The sequence below is a fragment of the Athene cunicularia genome (genome assembly GCF_003259725.1).
Source record: "Athene cunicularia isolate RWA chromosome Z unlocalized genomic scaffold, athCun1 chrZ_part2, whole genome shotgun sequence".
Taxonomy (NCBI): domain Eukaryota; kingdom Metazoa; phylum Chordata; class Aves; order Strigiformes; family Strigidae; genus Athene; species Athene cunicularia.
Genome location: NW_020799143.1, coordinates 1,381,901 through 1,400,310, shown reverse-complemented (window position 1 = coordinate 1,400,310; position 18,410 = coordinate 1,381,901). Strand labels below are relative to the sequence as shown.

The 18,410-nt window shown below is 40.7% G+C and overlaps 1 protein-coding gene across 3 annotated transcripts; it reads right to left on the bottom strand.

Moving 5' to 3' along the window:
* Positions 1–1,616: 1,616 nt before the first annotated feature.
* On the bottom strand, positions 1,617–16,154 carry CLTA (clathrin light chain A). Of its 3 annotated transcripts, XM_026866118.1 has the most exons (7): positions 15,868–16,153; positions 8,742–8,779; positions 6,771–6,888; positions 5,708–5,819; positions 4,245–4,298; positions 3,044–3,079; positions 1,617–2,063 (listed from the first exon to the last, which is right to left on the bottom strand). In XM_026866118.1, the coding sequence occupies exons 1-7, from the start codon at positions 16,076–16,078 to the stop codon at positions 1,892–1,894; spliced, it is 741 nt and encodes a 246-aa protein (XP_026721919.1). In that variant the 5' UTR covers positions 16,079–16,153; the 3' UTR covers positions 1,617–1,891. The 3 variants fall into 3 exon arrangements, with proteins under 3 accessions (XP_026721919.1, XP_026721921.1, XP_026721922.1); XM_026866120.1 differs by lacking the exon at positions 3,044–3,079 and having other exon boundaries at positions 15,868–16,154; XM_026866121.1 differs by lacking the exons at positions 3,044–3,079; positions 4,245–4,298.
* Between the last annotated feature and the right edge of the window lie 2,256 nt (positions 16,155–18,410).

The window sequence follows — 18,410 nt, the reverse complement described above, 5'->3', positions numbered from 1 at the left end:
CCAGCTAGATGGTGTACACAAGAAAACCTGCAGAAACATTATAAGTCCATGCAAAGTCATTTTACAAAACACTGCTTCAACTTCTGTAACATTGCTTTGCCCATTTTCTTGAATTGCAGCTCGAAACCATGCCCTAGCACAGATAAAATGTCCTATGAGATAGGACAATGGGGTGATTGTTGCATAACCTAGTGTACAGGAACCCCTCTAATCTGATCTTTCAAATCCCAGTAAATTCAAATTATCAATTTAAACATTGTATATTTAATGCAGTATAGTTTTCTCTATTAAATTACCAATTATTTTTAAAAGCCTTTGTTTGTAGAACCTTGGGGTGAGTAGAAAAAAAATGAAATTTTCAGTGAAGGTGAATGCATAATTGATCAAGGCTAGCATCAAGTATAATATCAGCATTCTATGGACTTGCTCTGTGCTTCAGTCCTATTCAACTTACCTGTCGTATCCCTCTGCAGTTCAGGAAATATTTTCCTGCTTTAATCTTACATGGAATTAAGCTTCCAGACCTGTAGTCTACTACCATTTTCATGACCAGTCAGTGCTTGTAAATGGACTTGCAAACATGAGAATAGCTCCAGTCACTATAGACAACAGTAAGGTACAGATTATTGAAGTCCAAGTGGCAACCATTTATTCAGTAACTTATCCACCAAAGGGACACATCTGTAGTAAGAGTTACTGTGCAGTAACTCCCTGAACCTTAGTAGGTTTTAATCTGCATCTGCAGACCTCTTCAAACTGGCTGGACTAACCTTCCACATTGTACAGAAAAGGTATTAAAGCAATTCTGCTACACACTAGTTAGGCTACTGTATCTTTGATAAAAAACGATGAAATAATGTATGAGACTGAACAGATATTCTTACAAGATAGACAGCTAAGGTAAGTCTTACCAGCGCAAGGCTAGAATAGAGCCCTTGTGAATGCTGGGTGAGACTAAAGAGCCATGGAAGCAGTAGAAAAATTATTTCTGGATCAGTTTGTTTCAAATTCGAACACCTTGGCAGACAGAGCTCCAACCCTGAGCAGCAGTAAGAGCAAGTCTTCCCTTCTCTTGCTCTCCAAATCTCCCGTCTACAACCCTGGTGGAAAAGAAGTGTCTGCAAGAATCAGTAAGGACAAGGACACAGTTCAAAAACAGCCTCTACACAACAGGACTTTGCATATGAAGCCAGCACTGAACACAAGGGCAGACTAGAATATGCAGTAGGATATCAAAGCCTTTAACTACTCAAGTGCCCTCTGTTCTATTTCTATCCTAAGATGTGCAGCTGGAATGACAGCAGAAAACTACACAGAACTGCTTACCTGCAGAAAGCAGTGTCCTCAGTTCTGCTAGTGAGGTAAGCACCTTAACAAGCCTGCTGCTCCTGTTTCCTAGAGCTTCTATCTTGTGTGACAAATTGGATAGCGCAGCTCTCAAGAGCTTTAAGAAAGCTTATAGAGACAAGCAGAACAGACTCTTGGAGACCAGGACCATTGCTGGCTGGTCATTCATCAAGGTGAAATCACTAGCAATTAAAAGAAATGCTTGCTCACACTCAAACACCCCCTGTCAAAAGGGGGTAGGAGACCTTAATTCATCCAAAGTCAACACATTTTGCTGTTTAACAGATCTTTAATATATCAGTAATGCGGGAAGTGACATCTCAGTGCACAACAGCACAGAGACTACAATTTTGGAGGCTCTCCCATTTCATACACAGAAAAGAAACATGAGGAAGAATATGCAATCAGACAATGATCAGCTCTAGATACATAATGAGGTTTGGTCCAAAAAACCCATTGAAACAATTAATCCAATTACTGCAAACATAGCTTCTCTGATAAAGGTTAGGATACTGCATTTGTAGTGTTTCCGCTGTGCTTTCCTTTAGCGAACGAGAGGAGCCTGCTTGAGTGAGATGAGGACTGAACGCATGCGGGACACATCTTTTGCCTGCTTACTAGACTTGGGATTAAAGTCACAGAGCTGAGCCACACGTTCCCACTCAGTGCCTGGAAAAATGTCTTCTGCATCATTCACAAAGGCTTCTTCAGCTGCCCTAAAAGCAATGCAATGCACCTTGTGTTAATGCCCAACATATAAGGCACTCCTCCCCTCTTAACAGGATGCAGTTTCTTTCAGCATGTTTCATAAGAAATGTGACCTGACAGCTACTTGTAGACATTATGGCTACTTAAGCTCCCTCTGCTCCAACCCTGGAGATGAAAGTAGGTTGCAGTAGTATGCTATGCACAAGCAGTGCAGAGGATTGTTGTGTAAAATGCTGGAACACAGGTGTTTGGTTTTAAGAATAGTTACTGAGTCTTTGCCTAAGGAGTCACCACACAAACTGCCAGGAAGTACTGCGAGAAGGTACTCCTATGCAAGCATTTTATTTATGGAAAAATGTCCAAGTCTTAACTAGTTAAGCCTCTGCCTCTTGATGGCACTTGCCAATAGAAAATTTACAACTCCATGCAAACAGATTCCATTTGAAGATTTATATCAGCCCCAAGGCCTATAGGCCATCATAAAACTATCTGCTGATGATTCCCAGTGATGTAACGAAGCAGCATGAATCAAAAGGAATCGAGTCATGAATCCCATGCTTGCAGGTGCTATAGACTGACAGAGGTCAGCTCATGGAATAAACATGGATCCCCTCCTCTTACCCTAAGGAGACTTTGTACATTATGTACAGGTTAGTGCCAGTGACTTCACAGCTGTATTCTTTAGGCATTGCTATGCTGCCAACAGTATTGCTTCAATGCCATGATAACACTCCAGCATCTAGTTTACATGAACTGTGGGGCCCTAGTAGCTTCCTGAGTGCAGGAGCAGTAAGCATCAAGAGATCACACCAAATCCATCTTCTCCAACAAGCAGTACAGAAAAAGCAATGAAGATGACTCTCTGATGAGGGTTCAGCACTGTTCACAGCGATGATACAGACACCACTGAAGACAAGGGTCACTACAACACTGCTACTTTATGTGACATGACACTTTTAAAGGGCAGTGAAGATTTTTTTTACTTAACTGTTCTAGGCTGTAGCAAGGATGATTTATGTTTGTGCTTAAAGGTGAAGAGAAGAAAAGAAACAAAGAGAAATTTTAAGTCAGATATAGAAAATGAGAATGAGTTTAATGCAGATGATCAGCTGGCTGAACATGCACTAGTAGCTTAGTCTACATGCAGGAAACAGGCTGCCAGTTTTATTCTGCAGCACTTAACTGCACATTTGCATTGAGTATATGAAAATAAGGGGTTTATTGGAAAAAATCTGTCAAAATCAACTCCAGAAGACTTTAGAAAAGTCAAACACCACCTGTAAATCCATCATTTCAGAAGTCTTGGTTTACATCTACCTAAAGTTAGGTAATGAATGCCACACTGGACCTTCAATATTAATGCACTCAAAGCCACAACATGGCTCACCAATGCACCTTCTAAAGGTGTCACCTTAGAATCTGTGACATGGGCATCTTTCAAGTCTACAAATCAAGGGAAGAAATTAAAATACATGAACAAGCCAATGGACATTGCAATACTTCTATCTCATGGAAACTAGCATACTTTGTCTTGGCTATACTCGCATTGATCCACTAGGCTGGCACAGAGCTGATCCCAAATGTTCTCCCAGCAGCTAACACTGATTTTCCAATACCACCTTCTTGTACTTTCAATCTGTTTTCTAATAGCATCCTACTTCTATATCTGTGCACCTCTTCTACCCTGACTTACGGCAAGATTCCCTTAAAACTGCAAGCCAAGGCAGGTAGATGTCAATATTTTTCTGATTATGTAGGCAAATGAGCACAGATCAGGAGCTCAATAACTATTACAGAGAATGAAGAGTTAAACATGCTTCTCTGTGGAAGTGACTACGACTAAATACAGCATCTGTGTGAGACTGCAGACACTAAACCACATACCCAGCAAGGCATATGGCCTGAAAACAACTGTAAACTACTACATCCAAAGAATACTGAAGTAACTACCAAAATTCCAGTGGTGCGTAATCAGAAAGTGCTGGATGCTGTGCAGTGTATGGGATCCTTATAGGAAAACTGCACTTAATACTGCAGGTCACAGTCAGTGCAAAAAATAAAGGCTATTTACTTATATTAGCTTACAGTACCCTGAAATATTCAGAAGCCACCTTCAGACATTCAGCACTATTTCTGATCCTCCTCATCACCTAGTTGACCATCAAACAGTTAGTAGTTAAGCAACATACACATAACCAATCACATCAGCGAAGGGTTGTTTGTAGAAAGCTTCATCTGCCACCCTAGGTAGCAAGTAGTCCAACAGGCAGGCAAGCAGGCAGGAGAAAAGAGATAGGGATGAGAAGTATGGAACACAGCTGAAGGCAGTTTTAACAAGCACATTAACCTTGTATCACCTACACTTACAGTAACAGGAAAGCATCAGCCACATGGCATGTATCAACTAAATTCAGAGGGGCAACACAAAAGGTCTGCTACATCCTAGATGTTGGGACCAGCTAGTTTAGGACCAGAATCCCAATGTTAACATTAGGCTACTTCCAGTGCACAGAAACTACCATTAAGAGAGAAATCTCATCAAGCTGCTGAGAATGCCAAAGACTCCTTCTGCACAACACTTGTTATAATGGGCCATGCTACAGAATGCATACCCTGCCACTCAAACACTGGCCACAGTAAAGATATGGGGTTATCATGAACTCTGGCCACCAACTAGAAGATTACCAATCCTGTTTCCCTTTCTTGGCCCACCCAAGAGGCTGTACCTCAGTGAATATAAGTGTAAAATCTGTTATTCTATAGGAAATGTAGGCCTCCCTTCTTCCTTTAGTAAGAAGTAGTGTCTACTTAGGACTTTACTTACTCAAGACAAACCTGCTGGCCATATTGATAAGAAAAATGGTGTTTCAAAAAAACCTGTTCATCTTGATGTCTGTGGGTTCCCAAAGTATAAAGCAGCCCTGATGATTACCTAGACAGAATGACACTGGCAACCCTAGGTCAGAAGTAGAGATCTAAGTGGTACCAAGTCAGTACTATCATAGTTACCTTTATGTAGCTTGAAGTAGAAATTTCACAAGAAACCTCTAAGAAAGTATAAGAGCTTACTAGATTAGCAGCCAAGCCATTAGTTTCTGCCCCAGGGTTCATAATTAGACAATTCAAACCCAACACAGACTCAGTCAGCATTTAGTTCTTCACTAGCTGAAGAGTCAGGTTATTTCTCAAACACTTTCAAAAGGAGCAGCCAAAGGTTTTATGATACCTAACAAAATAACATGTAGCAAAGACTAACTAGAAAGCCACCTCCACCTCTTATTCTAAAGATACCAAGATTGCTAGTCTCAAGGTATAGTTACAGTCACTGAAGACCTGTGCAGCTAGGAGCATGCAAAAAAGTGGGCAGACTAAAACTTCTTCTGGCCACGTTCAAACTTCATGTCTTAAAGAATCTTCAGTAATTATGGTTCATAACCTTCATGTTTTATCTTGCTATTCTTGGACATTTAATCTAGATTCTAGGAAAACTTAAAAAGATAATCTACCACTGGGGACCCATTTCTTGGTAGGACAGGTTACTTTAATGATCTGAAGGACTAGTGCTTTACGACATACTAGAACTATTTTAATCTCTCTCCCCTGTTGCTTTCATACCCAGTATGAAACTCTTCAGATGGCTGGAGAAACTTACCTGTTGCTGGCTTTTGTTTTCTGGAGCTTTTCATCTTGCCTTGCATACCATTCCTCTAACTCCTTTATTGCTTTTTCCTTCCATTCTGCTTCCTGCTTTCGTGAGTTCATGTCTGAAGATTTAAGAATTGATTTGTCAGTCATGTTTGGATCTTGCTAACATTTCAGCTGATGGCTCAGTGTGTAAACTTCCTGATTTGGACCATGACAACTCTAAATATTCAGAGGATTAGCTAAACAGGATGCCTGCACTGCATAACTGGTACACTCCAGTTTAGAATAGGCATTTGTAGACTAATTCAGATTCAGTAAGTCTGTTTGCCTGCAAACTATTCAAAACCAGAAGCAGTCAGTTTGCTATGCTAGCACTAGAACAAAGCTCAGTAAAGACTCTGTGCTTAGATAAAGTGAGGAAGCCTGCCACTCAGCATGTTTTTACAACCAGCCTACAGTTCAGGACAAGTTCATCTGCTGTAACTAGCCCAGAAGAGCAGCAACAGGCTGAGCTTTACCCAGAGTTACATTGTACAGAAGGTTCTATCCTAACAGTTTCAAGCAAAGCCTCCTCCCTAATATAAGTGGAAAGCATACCAGTTTATAGGCTCATAGAAGCTGTCCACAGGTAGGTATCACTGCATTTGACAGCTGTATTTAGCTAATTACTAGTCCATTACTTAAGTATTAGATTAAGATTCATGTGACAACAGATGTCCTCAACAATTACAAAATTAGCAATCTTCATAATTTGAAAAAAAATCCTGATGGCTGTAGTATTTATTCACTCTTTGCTTCTGATAAAAGCTGTTCATTTTCTGTCAGCCTATTTGTAAGTAAAGGGCAGACCACATGAATGCTTTTAAGGTTCAGAGGGCCACTTGTCTGCTGACTCCTACACCAGTATTAAATCTGCTTACTGGAAAACTCATCCAGGCTTGCTGCTCAAACTCAAGAAGCATGTTAGATTCCAAAGAGCCAGAAGCTACAGTTGAGAATTCTGCTGCTGCAGAAGCTGCCATTAAGTTACTCACAAGCAAGAACACTCCTGCAACAAACATCCTCCTTACCAAGATGCTCCAAGCGCTCCTTTTGCTCCTCTCTCCACTTATGAATACTCTCTGGTTCTGACTGCAGTCGATCTACTTGAGATATGGCAGCACAGGAGTCTGTTGGACCATTACTCTCCTTAAAGGGAAGGAATAGTAATGTCATTTATGCATGACAACTGAATATTTCAGGTAACGGCCTGCAAGCTACATAAAATTAAGACTATTTGAACTGAGCACATAACACATTCATCTGATGTTATACTGCATTTCCACCATTAACATGAAAAAACATCTTGACACAAATGGCAGCAGAATTAAAGTAAATGAATACAAGACTGCTTCTAGCAATCAGGGATCAAACACAAATTCAAGTCAACTGGGCAGACTGTGCCAGAGCTCTGCACCTGAAGAACGCAGAAAAAATACCCAGCACCTCATTATGCAGTTGTAGGCCTAAAGATCCTCCAATTCATTTCACCTTAAATTTTTGCTGTGAAAAGTTATTTTTAATTTTTTTACAGTTTTGTGCGTAGGAGCTTAAAACATTCTCTGTAACTTATATGTCTACTGGAGACATTTGAGAATTTAATTGATATTAAAAGGCAATGTCCTTTAAAGACACTACAAAATATTGATTGCTGTATTCAGCTTAGGACACAGGAGGCATTTCAAAATTTAAGCATCAAAACAGTCTGAGTACTAGCACACCTTTTCCTATACAATAGCTCAAGAACTTGCAATGGAAAGGGCTATCATTAATACACTAGATTATCAAAGCTAATGAATATTGTGCTATTTGCCACAGAGGATACTTCAAGTCCAACAACTTTTATTCGTTCACTCTACTCTTAACAGACCCAAGAAATACCACTCCTGGCAGCACCAGATGGATTGCAGCTAATGACAGATTTGGCTGCATCTAGCCCTCAATGCAAAGAAAAGGAGCTACACTGATGCAATAGCACCAGGCTTCACATGCAATCCAAACCAAAATAAACTGGCCAGTTGCACAGCCAAACTAGTTACAGGTAGCTAAAACAAAAGTTATGTATAGCCCGTTCAATCTGTTCTTCCTCATTAAGAGGAATTTCTATCACCCAAAACAGCTTGCCACTTAGAATTGCAAACACAAAATCAAGGTACCTACCTTTGGTTATATATGGAGGCACAAAGGGCCAGTAAGATATAGTTTTCCCATCCATCTCACAGCAATAGTAAGGATATAAAAATGTTAGCAGCAGTGAAAGCTGTTTGTTTCTACACAAAGCTCAGCATTCACTTAAAACTCTATGGAGAAGAAGCTCATACACTGCCCCTTTCCCAAGAATTAATTTAATCTGGGCTATCTAGCTGACTTTGATACCAGGCAAAGGTAATGCCTTACCCAAACTGGTGTGAAATTCAGTTACAACACAGTGATTGTTTTAGTATGCCTAATTCCTCCTTGACACTAATAAAGCAAGTATCTCCTCCTTTTGTTTTTACCATGACTACCATGTTTTCACACCATCAGTGAGCTACTAAGCCAGCAGCTTAATTTACTGCAACTTTATGTCACTAAGAAGTGTATAATGTTTTCAGTCAGCTCCTTTTAAAACCAATTTTGATAAGACAAACAGCATGCATGAATTATCCTTAAAGAACAAGCAATTCAGAAAAATATGCTTTAAGCTAGGTAGTCAGAGCATGCTTTCAGTTTATTAGGCAGTGGCAAGTCAATGTTAAATCATATCACAGAGCCTGACAGAATGCTTACAGTGGTTATGTCCTAGTAAGCCATATTTCAAAATGGACTGCTGCTTTAAGTTGCCTCTTAAATCCAGAGGAGGGGCCTATTAAGAACATTAACAGCTTTATGAGATAGACAATCAGAATGTAAGTTCCTCTTCAGAGAGGACATAAAAGTACATTAGAGACAAGAAATGGGAAATATTAGTCTAGATTAAGGTAAAGTTCTCAGTAGAACAGCACATTCTAAGTACATCTTACCTGATAGACATCTCCATTAATCACCCCATCAACAGTACCTGTAAAGAAGTGACTGCAGTTTAGCCATTTGAGAAAAGACTGAACAACCAGCTTTACAGATTTCAGTAACTTGTATGGAAAGCTTTACAATCAGTGTTACTTGGTACCCTGCAGGGTCATTTCCTTGTCTCTCTGCAGGCACACAAAACCAAATGAGCCATTATTCTGCAGAACAGGTAATACAAGGTCATTTCATCATCATGAGATCATGCTTCAGGCTACATAAACAGCAGAGCTGACACCGCGTGAGAAGCTGCTACAAACAGTGTCCTAAAATTACTGCCACTTTCTCCTCCCTGCCTTAGAGACAGACCACTAGACAACTTCAGAAGCGTGAAACCTGCTGTTCTAGTCTCTCCCTGGAACAATCCTGCAGACAACACTTAGTAATTCTTATCCTAGTTGGCTACCTCCTAATTCCTAATCAGCTTAAAAGACAGAGCTAACATTACTAGCAAAGTCACCTTTCTGCTACCTTCTGTGATGACATGTTGGATATACTCCTACTTTAGACACAGCATTATTCCCTCTGAAGTGACACTGGCAGTATAGCCTCAGGAACAGGATCAGCTAGGAATCTTTGCGCCAAAACCCTAAAATTTCACCTTAGTAAAACACAACCATAAGGAACAAATGTCAGTTGCAAGACAAATATTTGAGTTTGTGAAACTATTTAAATCTTGGTGTGTTTTATATAGAGATTTTCAAGAACTGCTAAATCTCAGCAAGGCACCTCTCCGGAACAGTGCATTTGCTTGTGTGACATAAGTCATATCACTATTTTTGTCTCAAGTGTGCCACCATTTATGACACAGAAGTGTTTCTACCATGTTTATGTACTCTTCAGTGGAGGAAGAGACTGTACCAAAGTCACACAACAGTAAAGAGACAAATTATTTTGCACCTTCTTAAATAAGATAGCTAATTCACCTAAACCTAAGAGCATTATGCTGCTGTATCCTCTATTTCTTTGCAGATATGTATGCCCCAGTTTCATGCTAGTAGCATTAATGGCACACAGAAAGTTCTTCACACTCCTTTATGCATTCCTTAACCCTGAGCCCTGAACAGCAATCATTAACTGTATTAGGTAGAGGATTGTAAAGTCATTAGTTCAAACATGGTAGCTAAGTTGGAAGTTGTTAGTCTCCAAGAACATAGTTACTGACTTCAGTAAGGGATGCCTCAAGTTAACAGAAACTAGCTTTTCAGCATTTAAGATAACCTAGTATTTTATAACTAGACTCCTATATCTGAAAGGCAGTAGCTATTCTGTCTGATTGCTACTCCTCTGCAAGTTACAGAAGTCAAAAAGAACTGGTTAGAGAGGCACATAAAGCTCACAGCATCTGTCTGCTTCACAGCAGCTACCCTGCACATCCCTTACTGTCAGCCTGGAAGCTCCCTCACAGCAGATTTGTAGACATCACTGCACATACACTGACTTGGGCAGTTAGAGCTACAATTAGCAGTTCTACTAAATAGGCTTATGAAGACTGAAGCCCACAAAGAAAACATGTTTACACTTCAATGTCCTTCACTTTAAGCCCATCTACACTACAGACACATGCTGCAGCTATTGACTTTGTTTTGACAGGCTGCAATTAAAGCTAAGCGCCAGGGTCTATAACTCACATTGACATTAACAGCTTGAATAAGCCAGCTTCCCAGTCTGCGAACCTTGGAAGAGCAGAGAGCAATTCACACATTCAGACAATCAAACTGGAGACACCTATTTATTGCTACAACACCCAAGAGAGGCTAGCCTTCAAATATATGTAGTTCTCATCTCCAGAAGAAAGGCACAGTTGTTTCATGAGAGAGACTCCTTGGCAAACACTGACTAACCAACTAGGTGAAAGTGCTAATAAGTCTTAATATTATTCCAAGAAATGTAATAATATGATTAAGTTTTCTTGTTAGACAAAAAAAAATATTATTCAGGTCTTCAGACTAGTAGTCTGTTGATAGAACACCACCACTGCTGAGGGCTGCAGCTGAGATAAAATGGATGTGTTTGTCTTAGAGCCACTTTTCTTCTGTGTAAGAAACATCCACAGAGCAAAGCGCTTCCAGAGGGCACCCACGTTAGAAGCATTAAAAATATTAAAAATGTCCCATCTGTTTTGAGCTCCCTAGAACTAAGATGCAGAGTCAGCATGCTGACTGAGCATACTGCAGGCAGAAGAGGAAATCGCACTGTACCAGCACGCTGTCATATGCCAATACAAGTATGCTAACTGGAACAACACCAATAGTCAAACATTCTCTCATTTGAGCTCTCCAATCTCAGTGTTTGTATAACTCAGTATGAAGTCTAGAAATATTATCTGCTTGCCAGCTTTCACATCAATAATCAATGCTAGTTGAGTATCAGATTTTTTTGTCCACAGAAACATGTCATTTCATACCCAACTTCCCATGGAAAACACCTATTACTGCTATCATGTTTTCATCAACCATTACAATGAGAGCTCTCTACTGGCTTCAGAGTCTATTCTATTGCATCTTGAAGCTCATGAAGTTAACATTGCATATTTAGAACTGTTCTGATTAGTAATGGTCCATATTCCTTGGTATTGGTTTCTGAACTTAAGATAAAGCTTTATTTCTAAGGGTACTGTTGAAGAGAACATGTCCAAACATCTACAGTTATGTAACACATTCTGACAATAGGGTAGTAATGAACTTCCACCCACTTTCTAGATTCTGTAAAGGTTCAGAGAGGATAAGCCATATCAACTAACTTGCATTTTCAGGAGAGAAACAACAGCCAAGCTTGCCAGAAACAGACAGCTAGAATCAGTGCCCTCCACATTTACTAGAGTTTACAAAAGAAAGGGCTAGGTAGTTCAAAGATAAATACACTAACAGTTTTGTCACTTCAGTCCTACAAGTCAACAAATGGCTTCAGAGGTTTATCACAATGATTATCAACTACTATGAAGACAACTACGTGCATTAATACCAGACTCAGTACTACTTGCCACAAAAGGAAGTTTGCTTAGCCTTGTTCTCAACGTAAAAGACAACAGCTACCTGAACAAAGGCAGGAATTTGCAGAGGTAGCTCTTCTAACCCAAGTCCAACCATCTCCTAACACATGGACTTGTTCCTCCTGAGGTTTTCCTATCCAGGTGTGCTTTGAACAGTATCTTCATGCAGAAGAAATGAACTTCAATATGACCATACAGAAAAGTATTTTTATGAGCTACTTTCAGCTTCTCTTTTAAACAATAAGTACTTCTTTATTAACACTTTGAGTGAACTAGTAGCTATAGTTAAAGCAACAAAAGAATATAACCAACTTTAATATATTCTCGCCTAAGGCTGAGTAACTTCAGCTTCCCATCCTTCTTCTTTAGGGCACAAATCATGCTTCCTCTTCATCTACCTCTCAATCCATAAGACGATGAGAAAGAAGAATCTTCTCAGAAGTTTTTGTTTATATAGTTAAGCAAGAAACTGAGGAAGAAATAGTTTTTCTAGCCATAACTTATTCTCATGTGTGTGTGCAAAATAAGGGGAAGCAGGTCAGAGAGTTTCTTTCATGTGTTTTAGTTCTAACCTGCTGTCATACCAAAACCCATTACAGTTCTTTCATTTTCAACATAATCAGTAGGCTAGTACTAGACCACACCTTCCTCTCTCTGCAGTAATGCTGTGCCATAAGAGCTTGTCATTGCCCAACAGATGTAGTTTTACTTTGTACGCAATAAAATAGGCTTTTCTGCCATGAGCTTCATAATAATGCACTGTCACCACGAGACCACAAATACAAGTTTAGCAGATACCATTCCTTTATTATACCTTTCTCAGTGCTACCTTACAGTGCACTGAAAACTCAAGATACTGATTGCACAGAAAAACTGAAAACAATGGCTGTTCGAACTATTAAGAAAAAGTATCTATGGGCACAAACAAGTAACTCTTCCTGTCTGTGGTGTTAACTAGAGAGACAGGAGGAAACAATTCTAAATCATTTTCAAGTGAGTAGATACTCAGTCCCTCAAAGGCTATTAAATGTGGTTTATGGACAAACCACTGAATGCAATTAAGTTTCTTAATTGCTAGAGAAGCTCTTGAGCCTCTTCAGAAGATGGAGAAATGATATTCAGTCAAATTCATATAAAAGTAACAGACCTTGAAACTGTGAAGGCAATGTTTGAGACTAGACAGCCTGCATTAAACTTGTAAGTATTTCCATGATTGTTAACATATAAAACTGCTTGTCTTTGAATGTAATTCTCCATAAGAAGCTACTTGACAAGCTGTCTCAAGGTTTTTATATTGACAAACAGGTTCTAGAAGCCATATACTTCAACCTGAACTCACTCTCTCCTGCTCAGAGGACATACAAAGTGAACTGCTATAACCTGAAGACCTAGTATTGTAAGACTGGAGAGAATTAAAGAATTTAACTGTAAATAAATGCAGGTATTGATTTATCACTGAAAAGGAAATCTCACAAAAGACCAACTTACTAATAACTAGGCAACAGCACTGTATTACTTGATTTATACAGTACTTCCTGTTTTCTGAAGCAGTGATTATGCTTCATATTTCAAGGGAAATAAGATTAGTTTTCACATGCCCAGGAAGCTTGAACATGATATCTATTTACATAATAGATCGCCTACTGATTCAGGCCAGTATTCCAATCCTGACCATGGCATTATGAAGTGATGCTAAGGCAACACATGAGCTTGGCAACATTCTGCCATTCACCCCTCCACTCATTCAGTATCCACCATTACTACATTTAACAGAAATATATACTAACATTAGTTCCAGATATTGATGTTCATGGAGTTCACTACTGTCCATATATTTGTCTAATCTTTTTTAAAAAGCCTGCAATTTATAAACAGTTGTGTGAGACACCATGTTTCTCACAAGTGTATTTCAAAACACTGGTGACTGCTTCTCACAGTATCTGAAGATCTTCAAGCTTCACTTAAGAGCTGCCTGAGTTATGGCTTTTGGCTGCATATTTAGAAAGAAAACTTATCCAAAAGACCCGTAAATAAGTTCAGAAAGGTTAAAAAAGTAAATCCACAAATCCCTGATCATGATGCTTAAGGTTCCATGTAAGAATGTATATTATTTCAATAAGAAATTTGCATTCACCTACTTAATTACAAAACAGTTTAACAAATTAATACACACTAGAGACTGGAGCTGTCTGGTATTTGTTAGGATACCAATCAGACAAGAAACCTTAAACACAAATGGCAGCAGAAGTCATTAGATCATTTGTCACTATGCCTGAACCAGAATATTTTTGCACTGCTGCAGTCCACACTTTTTAACAAGGAGTGAGTGAGTACTGGCTCTGACAGTCAACAAATGGACGTTCTGTTAAAAAAATGGGACCACCAGAAGTCCACACGCACAATCTGCTATGCATACTTAACAGGCCAGAGCATAAATGAAATCCCAGAGCATATAAGAAATCAAGATGACATACAGATCACACTAGATTGATCAGATCCTTAGATCATATTAACATATTCATTATTTTATGACCCTCTGTATAGAAAAAGTTCTCCAATAACAGTTTCACATTCCATGACAAGTGAACGTACATAACTTGAGAAATACTCTTGAAAAGCAGCTGAAGAACTACTTTGACATATCAAGCCAATCTAAAAGTATGAAACAAGTTGATATTTCCAAAGAATCATTCTGCAACAGCTACACTACACACCTGTAGAGAAGGTATGGATATAGTTGGATATAGCACCTTGCAAGAAAGGCCAGTGTCAGAACTTTCTCCAAATAAGTTAGTCCTCAAACAGCTACTTCGATGTTCCAGAGTCTGTTTGGAATGTCATGACCATATAAGGTATAATGCTTGTCTGAGACTTCTGAAAGTAAGCAAGGAAGTGTCCACTGTGTTTGTTTCTGCACTATACACAGAAGTTATGTCTAATATCAAAACAGGATGGTGTTCTGATAACGATTATCCTCATGTTGTAGGGCTTGAGCAAGTTACTCCCCTGTAAACACCATTTTTACAGGAAATATACAGTCCATATGTTTTGAACTTCACAAATGAGCTGACTCTAAGGTCTCCATTACTCAATTATTCCAAGAGATACTATGAACCTGCATCCTCATATATAAGATATGCCAGTCATTTCAGAAATAAGGTTGCATAATTAGAGCTTAATTCTAAAAATGTTTAAACAAAACAGGGGAGCAAAGTTATTCAACTTCAATCTGAAGAAGAACAGCATCTTTCTGAAGTGACATAAGGGTGTCATATGAGAGCAATTAGGCTCCTATAATCCCAGTGGCAAGTACAAGCAAATCCTTCCAAGACTGCTGAACCATCAGTTAAGGGCAGCATCATCCTACTTTCACAACTCCTTTCAACTTAGACTTCCGTAAAATCCGAAATGTTTCATAACTGTAAGTATTCATTCAGGGCTGCTTTAGTTACCATAACCTAACTGAAAACACTAACCTTTAGTTCCTAACGTACAGATGCACCCTCCTGAGAATGTGTATACTGCAGTGTCAGCTTTCTCACATTCAGTACAAAGGTTAGCAAGAAACAAAGGCTAGAGGATTAGAAAATTAAACATTAGCTCAACTGCTAGCATACTTTTAAGACTAAGATCACTGATTCTGATGACAGAAACGCAAGAGGCAGAACACAACACAATGACTTATCCTGCTTTCAGCGGATCTTCATTTCAGGCAGGCTGCTGGATTAGAGAAGAAAAGAGTTACTCTGCAGTGTTCTCAACAGGCTACTGAAATACAATTTACACAAGGCAGAACACACCAAGGACGACCACGATGGCATACCTGCCCTGCCCAGCCCTAATAACGGGATCATTCCCAGACAGCGAGGCCCTGCTCACCAGCAGCATGTGCTCGGAGCAGAAAGCCAAGGCGAGGGTCCCATCAGCACCGTTCTCTCCCGGTCACTGGGCCTCAGGGAGAAGTGAAGCTACGAAGCCCTATCCTGCCAGCACCTCTCTCCTCCTCGCGCCTGGCACCGCGCCTCCGTCCGCGGGACCCCCCGCCACGGGGAGGGGCGGTGGACTAGGGGTATCCCTCCCTTCGCGCGTACCCGAAACAAAGCCATCCAGAACGTGCAGCTCTGCCGGCACCTCGCCGCTCTCCAGGATGCTGTAGCCCTCGTCGTTCTCAATGCCTGCGATCTCGTTCTCCTGCTGCGCCAGGAAAGCCGCGGCAGGATCTTCCTCGGCGCCATCCAGCGCCCCGTTATCGGCAGCGGTGGCCGGCTGCTGCTGAGTACCTAAGAGCTCCAGGTCGGCCATGAGGACAAGAACCAAGAGGAATAGTGACTCGGGTGGCTACAACCTCCGAACATGCGCCTACACCAGCAATCAGTGCGGAAGGGGAGGGCGCTGTGTATGCCAATGAGAGTCGAGCACCGCCCAGCAGTAAAGCCAATCAGCGAGAGACAGAGGCGGGGCTGAACTCTCCGCGCGATGCCTTGGGCTCGAGCCAATCAGTGCCCGGAGCGTCGCGCCGCTGCGGGGGTCGCACTGTACAGCTCATCTTTCCCTCGATACGTGGGGGCGCGTGGCTTGTGCGATGCGGTCTGGAGCGCGGCCTCGGTCCAACCTCCTGCGCCCGCAACGCCCAGCCCAGCAGGCCGGGTCGGTGCCGACAGGCCTCTGCTCCAGGGTTAGGCAGCGACCAGCATTTTGGTCTGCGGAAGCTCTGCCGGCTTGTTTCAAAGCGTTTACAAAAATAAGGGATTGCAGATTTTGCACTTCCAACATTAAGGAAATAATTGCATTGGCGTAGTGGTATTTTTACTGACTCCTTCAGAATGTTTTTAAGACATTAAATATTTAGTAGAACAGACGTTTCCAGAGCAGAAAATTTAAGTGCAAGTCCTTCCAACTCTGAAAGCATGCAGATAAGAAAGGCATTGTACAACTGACATCTGGATATGAACCACATCTCAGGAACCTCAGGACTAGGACCTCATTACAATTGCCAACATTTAACAGCAATTAGAAGGTAAGAGCACATAACGACTAGGGTTTGGTCCAAGTCTGCTGAAATCAATTAAGAAGTTCCGTCAACCTGCTGATGGCTAGGGACTTTCAAGCTATAGACAGAACCTAGTATTTTATAACTAGACTCCTATATCTGAAAGGCAGTAGCTATTCTGTCTGATTGCTACTCCTCTGCAAGTTACAGAAGTCAAAAAGAACTGGTTAGAGAGGCACATAAAGCTCACAGCATCTGTCTGCTTCACAGCAGCTACCCTGCACATCCCTTACTGTCAGCCTGGAAGCTCCCTCACAGCAGATTTGTAGACATCACTGCACATACACTGACTTGGGCAGTTAGAGCTACAATTAGCAGTTCTACTAAATAGGCTTATGAAGACTGAAGCCCACAAAGAAAACATGTTTACACTTCAATGTCCTTCACTTTAAGCCCATCTACACTACAGACACATGCTGCAGCTATTGACTTTGTTTTGACAGGCTGCAATTAAAGCTAAGCGCCAGGGTCTATAACTCACATTGACATTAACAGCTTGAATAAGCCAGCTTCCCAGTCTGCGAACCTTGGAAGAGCAGAGAGCAATTCACACATTCAGACAATCAAACTGGAGACACCTATTTATTGCTACAACACCCAAGGGAGGCTAGCCTTCAAATATATGTAGTTCTCATCTCCAGAAGAAAGGCAGTTGTTTCATGAGAGAGACTCCTTGGCAATATGTCTTCTGCTACAAGGCCTCCCAACACTGCTTTCAGTTTACCATGCTGATTTGTTGCCATGAGAATTTAATGGGATCTGGTAAGGAGGAGATGGTGCTGGTAGTGTCTGCTGTGTTAAAACATCCCAAGAGGTGCAGCTGCTTTCCAAAGAACACCCAGAACTAGAAGATAAAGTAAGAAATGTACCTACAACTAATAAATATGTGGTGCAGCGCTGCTTCTTTTTGTTGCTGTTACAGCTCTATCTCCAACCATCACAGCAGTGCTTGTTATTCAAGTAGAATCTGAATAAGCAGAGGATAGAGATCATTCCATGCCTAAGATGCACAGAGATGCACAAAGATGAACAGAGCAGGGGGACAGACTGCCAGAGCAGAGCAGTAGGAAGTAATATGACAAGAGATCAGGGGGAAATGGTATAGAGGCAGCTTTGCAAATGAGGACAAGATACTTGAAATAATATGAATTACAGAAGCAGCAATACCATGTAGGTCTTGGAAACACAAGACTGTGAAACCCCTTTTTTTAATGGAATGAGGGGGGCTAAGGAACCCCAAGAAGAGAATGCAATGTAGACTTTTTTATAAGGAATTAGACATTAAGGGTGGATGTTTTTTTGTCAAAAGAAGTGGCATGTGAGTCACAGAATTGCCTAGGCTGGTTAGTCCAACCTGCTTGCTCAAGCAGGGTCAGTAAGCGCAGACTTCCCAAGACTGTCTCCAAGTCTGGTTTTATGTATTCTGCACAGATGAAGACTGAACGACCTCTCTGGACAACCTGTTCTAGTGTTTGACTACCCTCACAGTAAAAGAATGTTTTCTTGTGTTCAGATTAAATATATTTTAAAATTATTTTTTTATATTTTTGATTGGTCTCCATTGGCTGCTGTCCTGTTACTGAG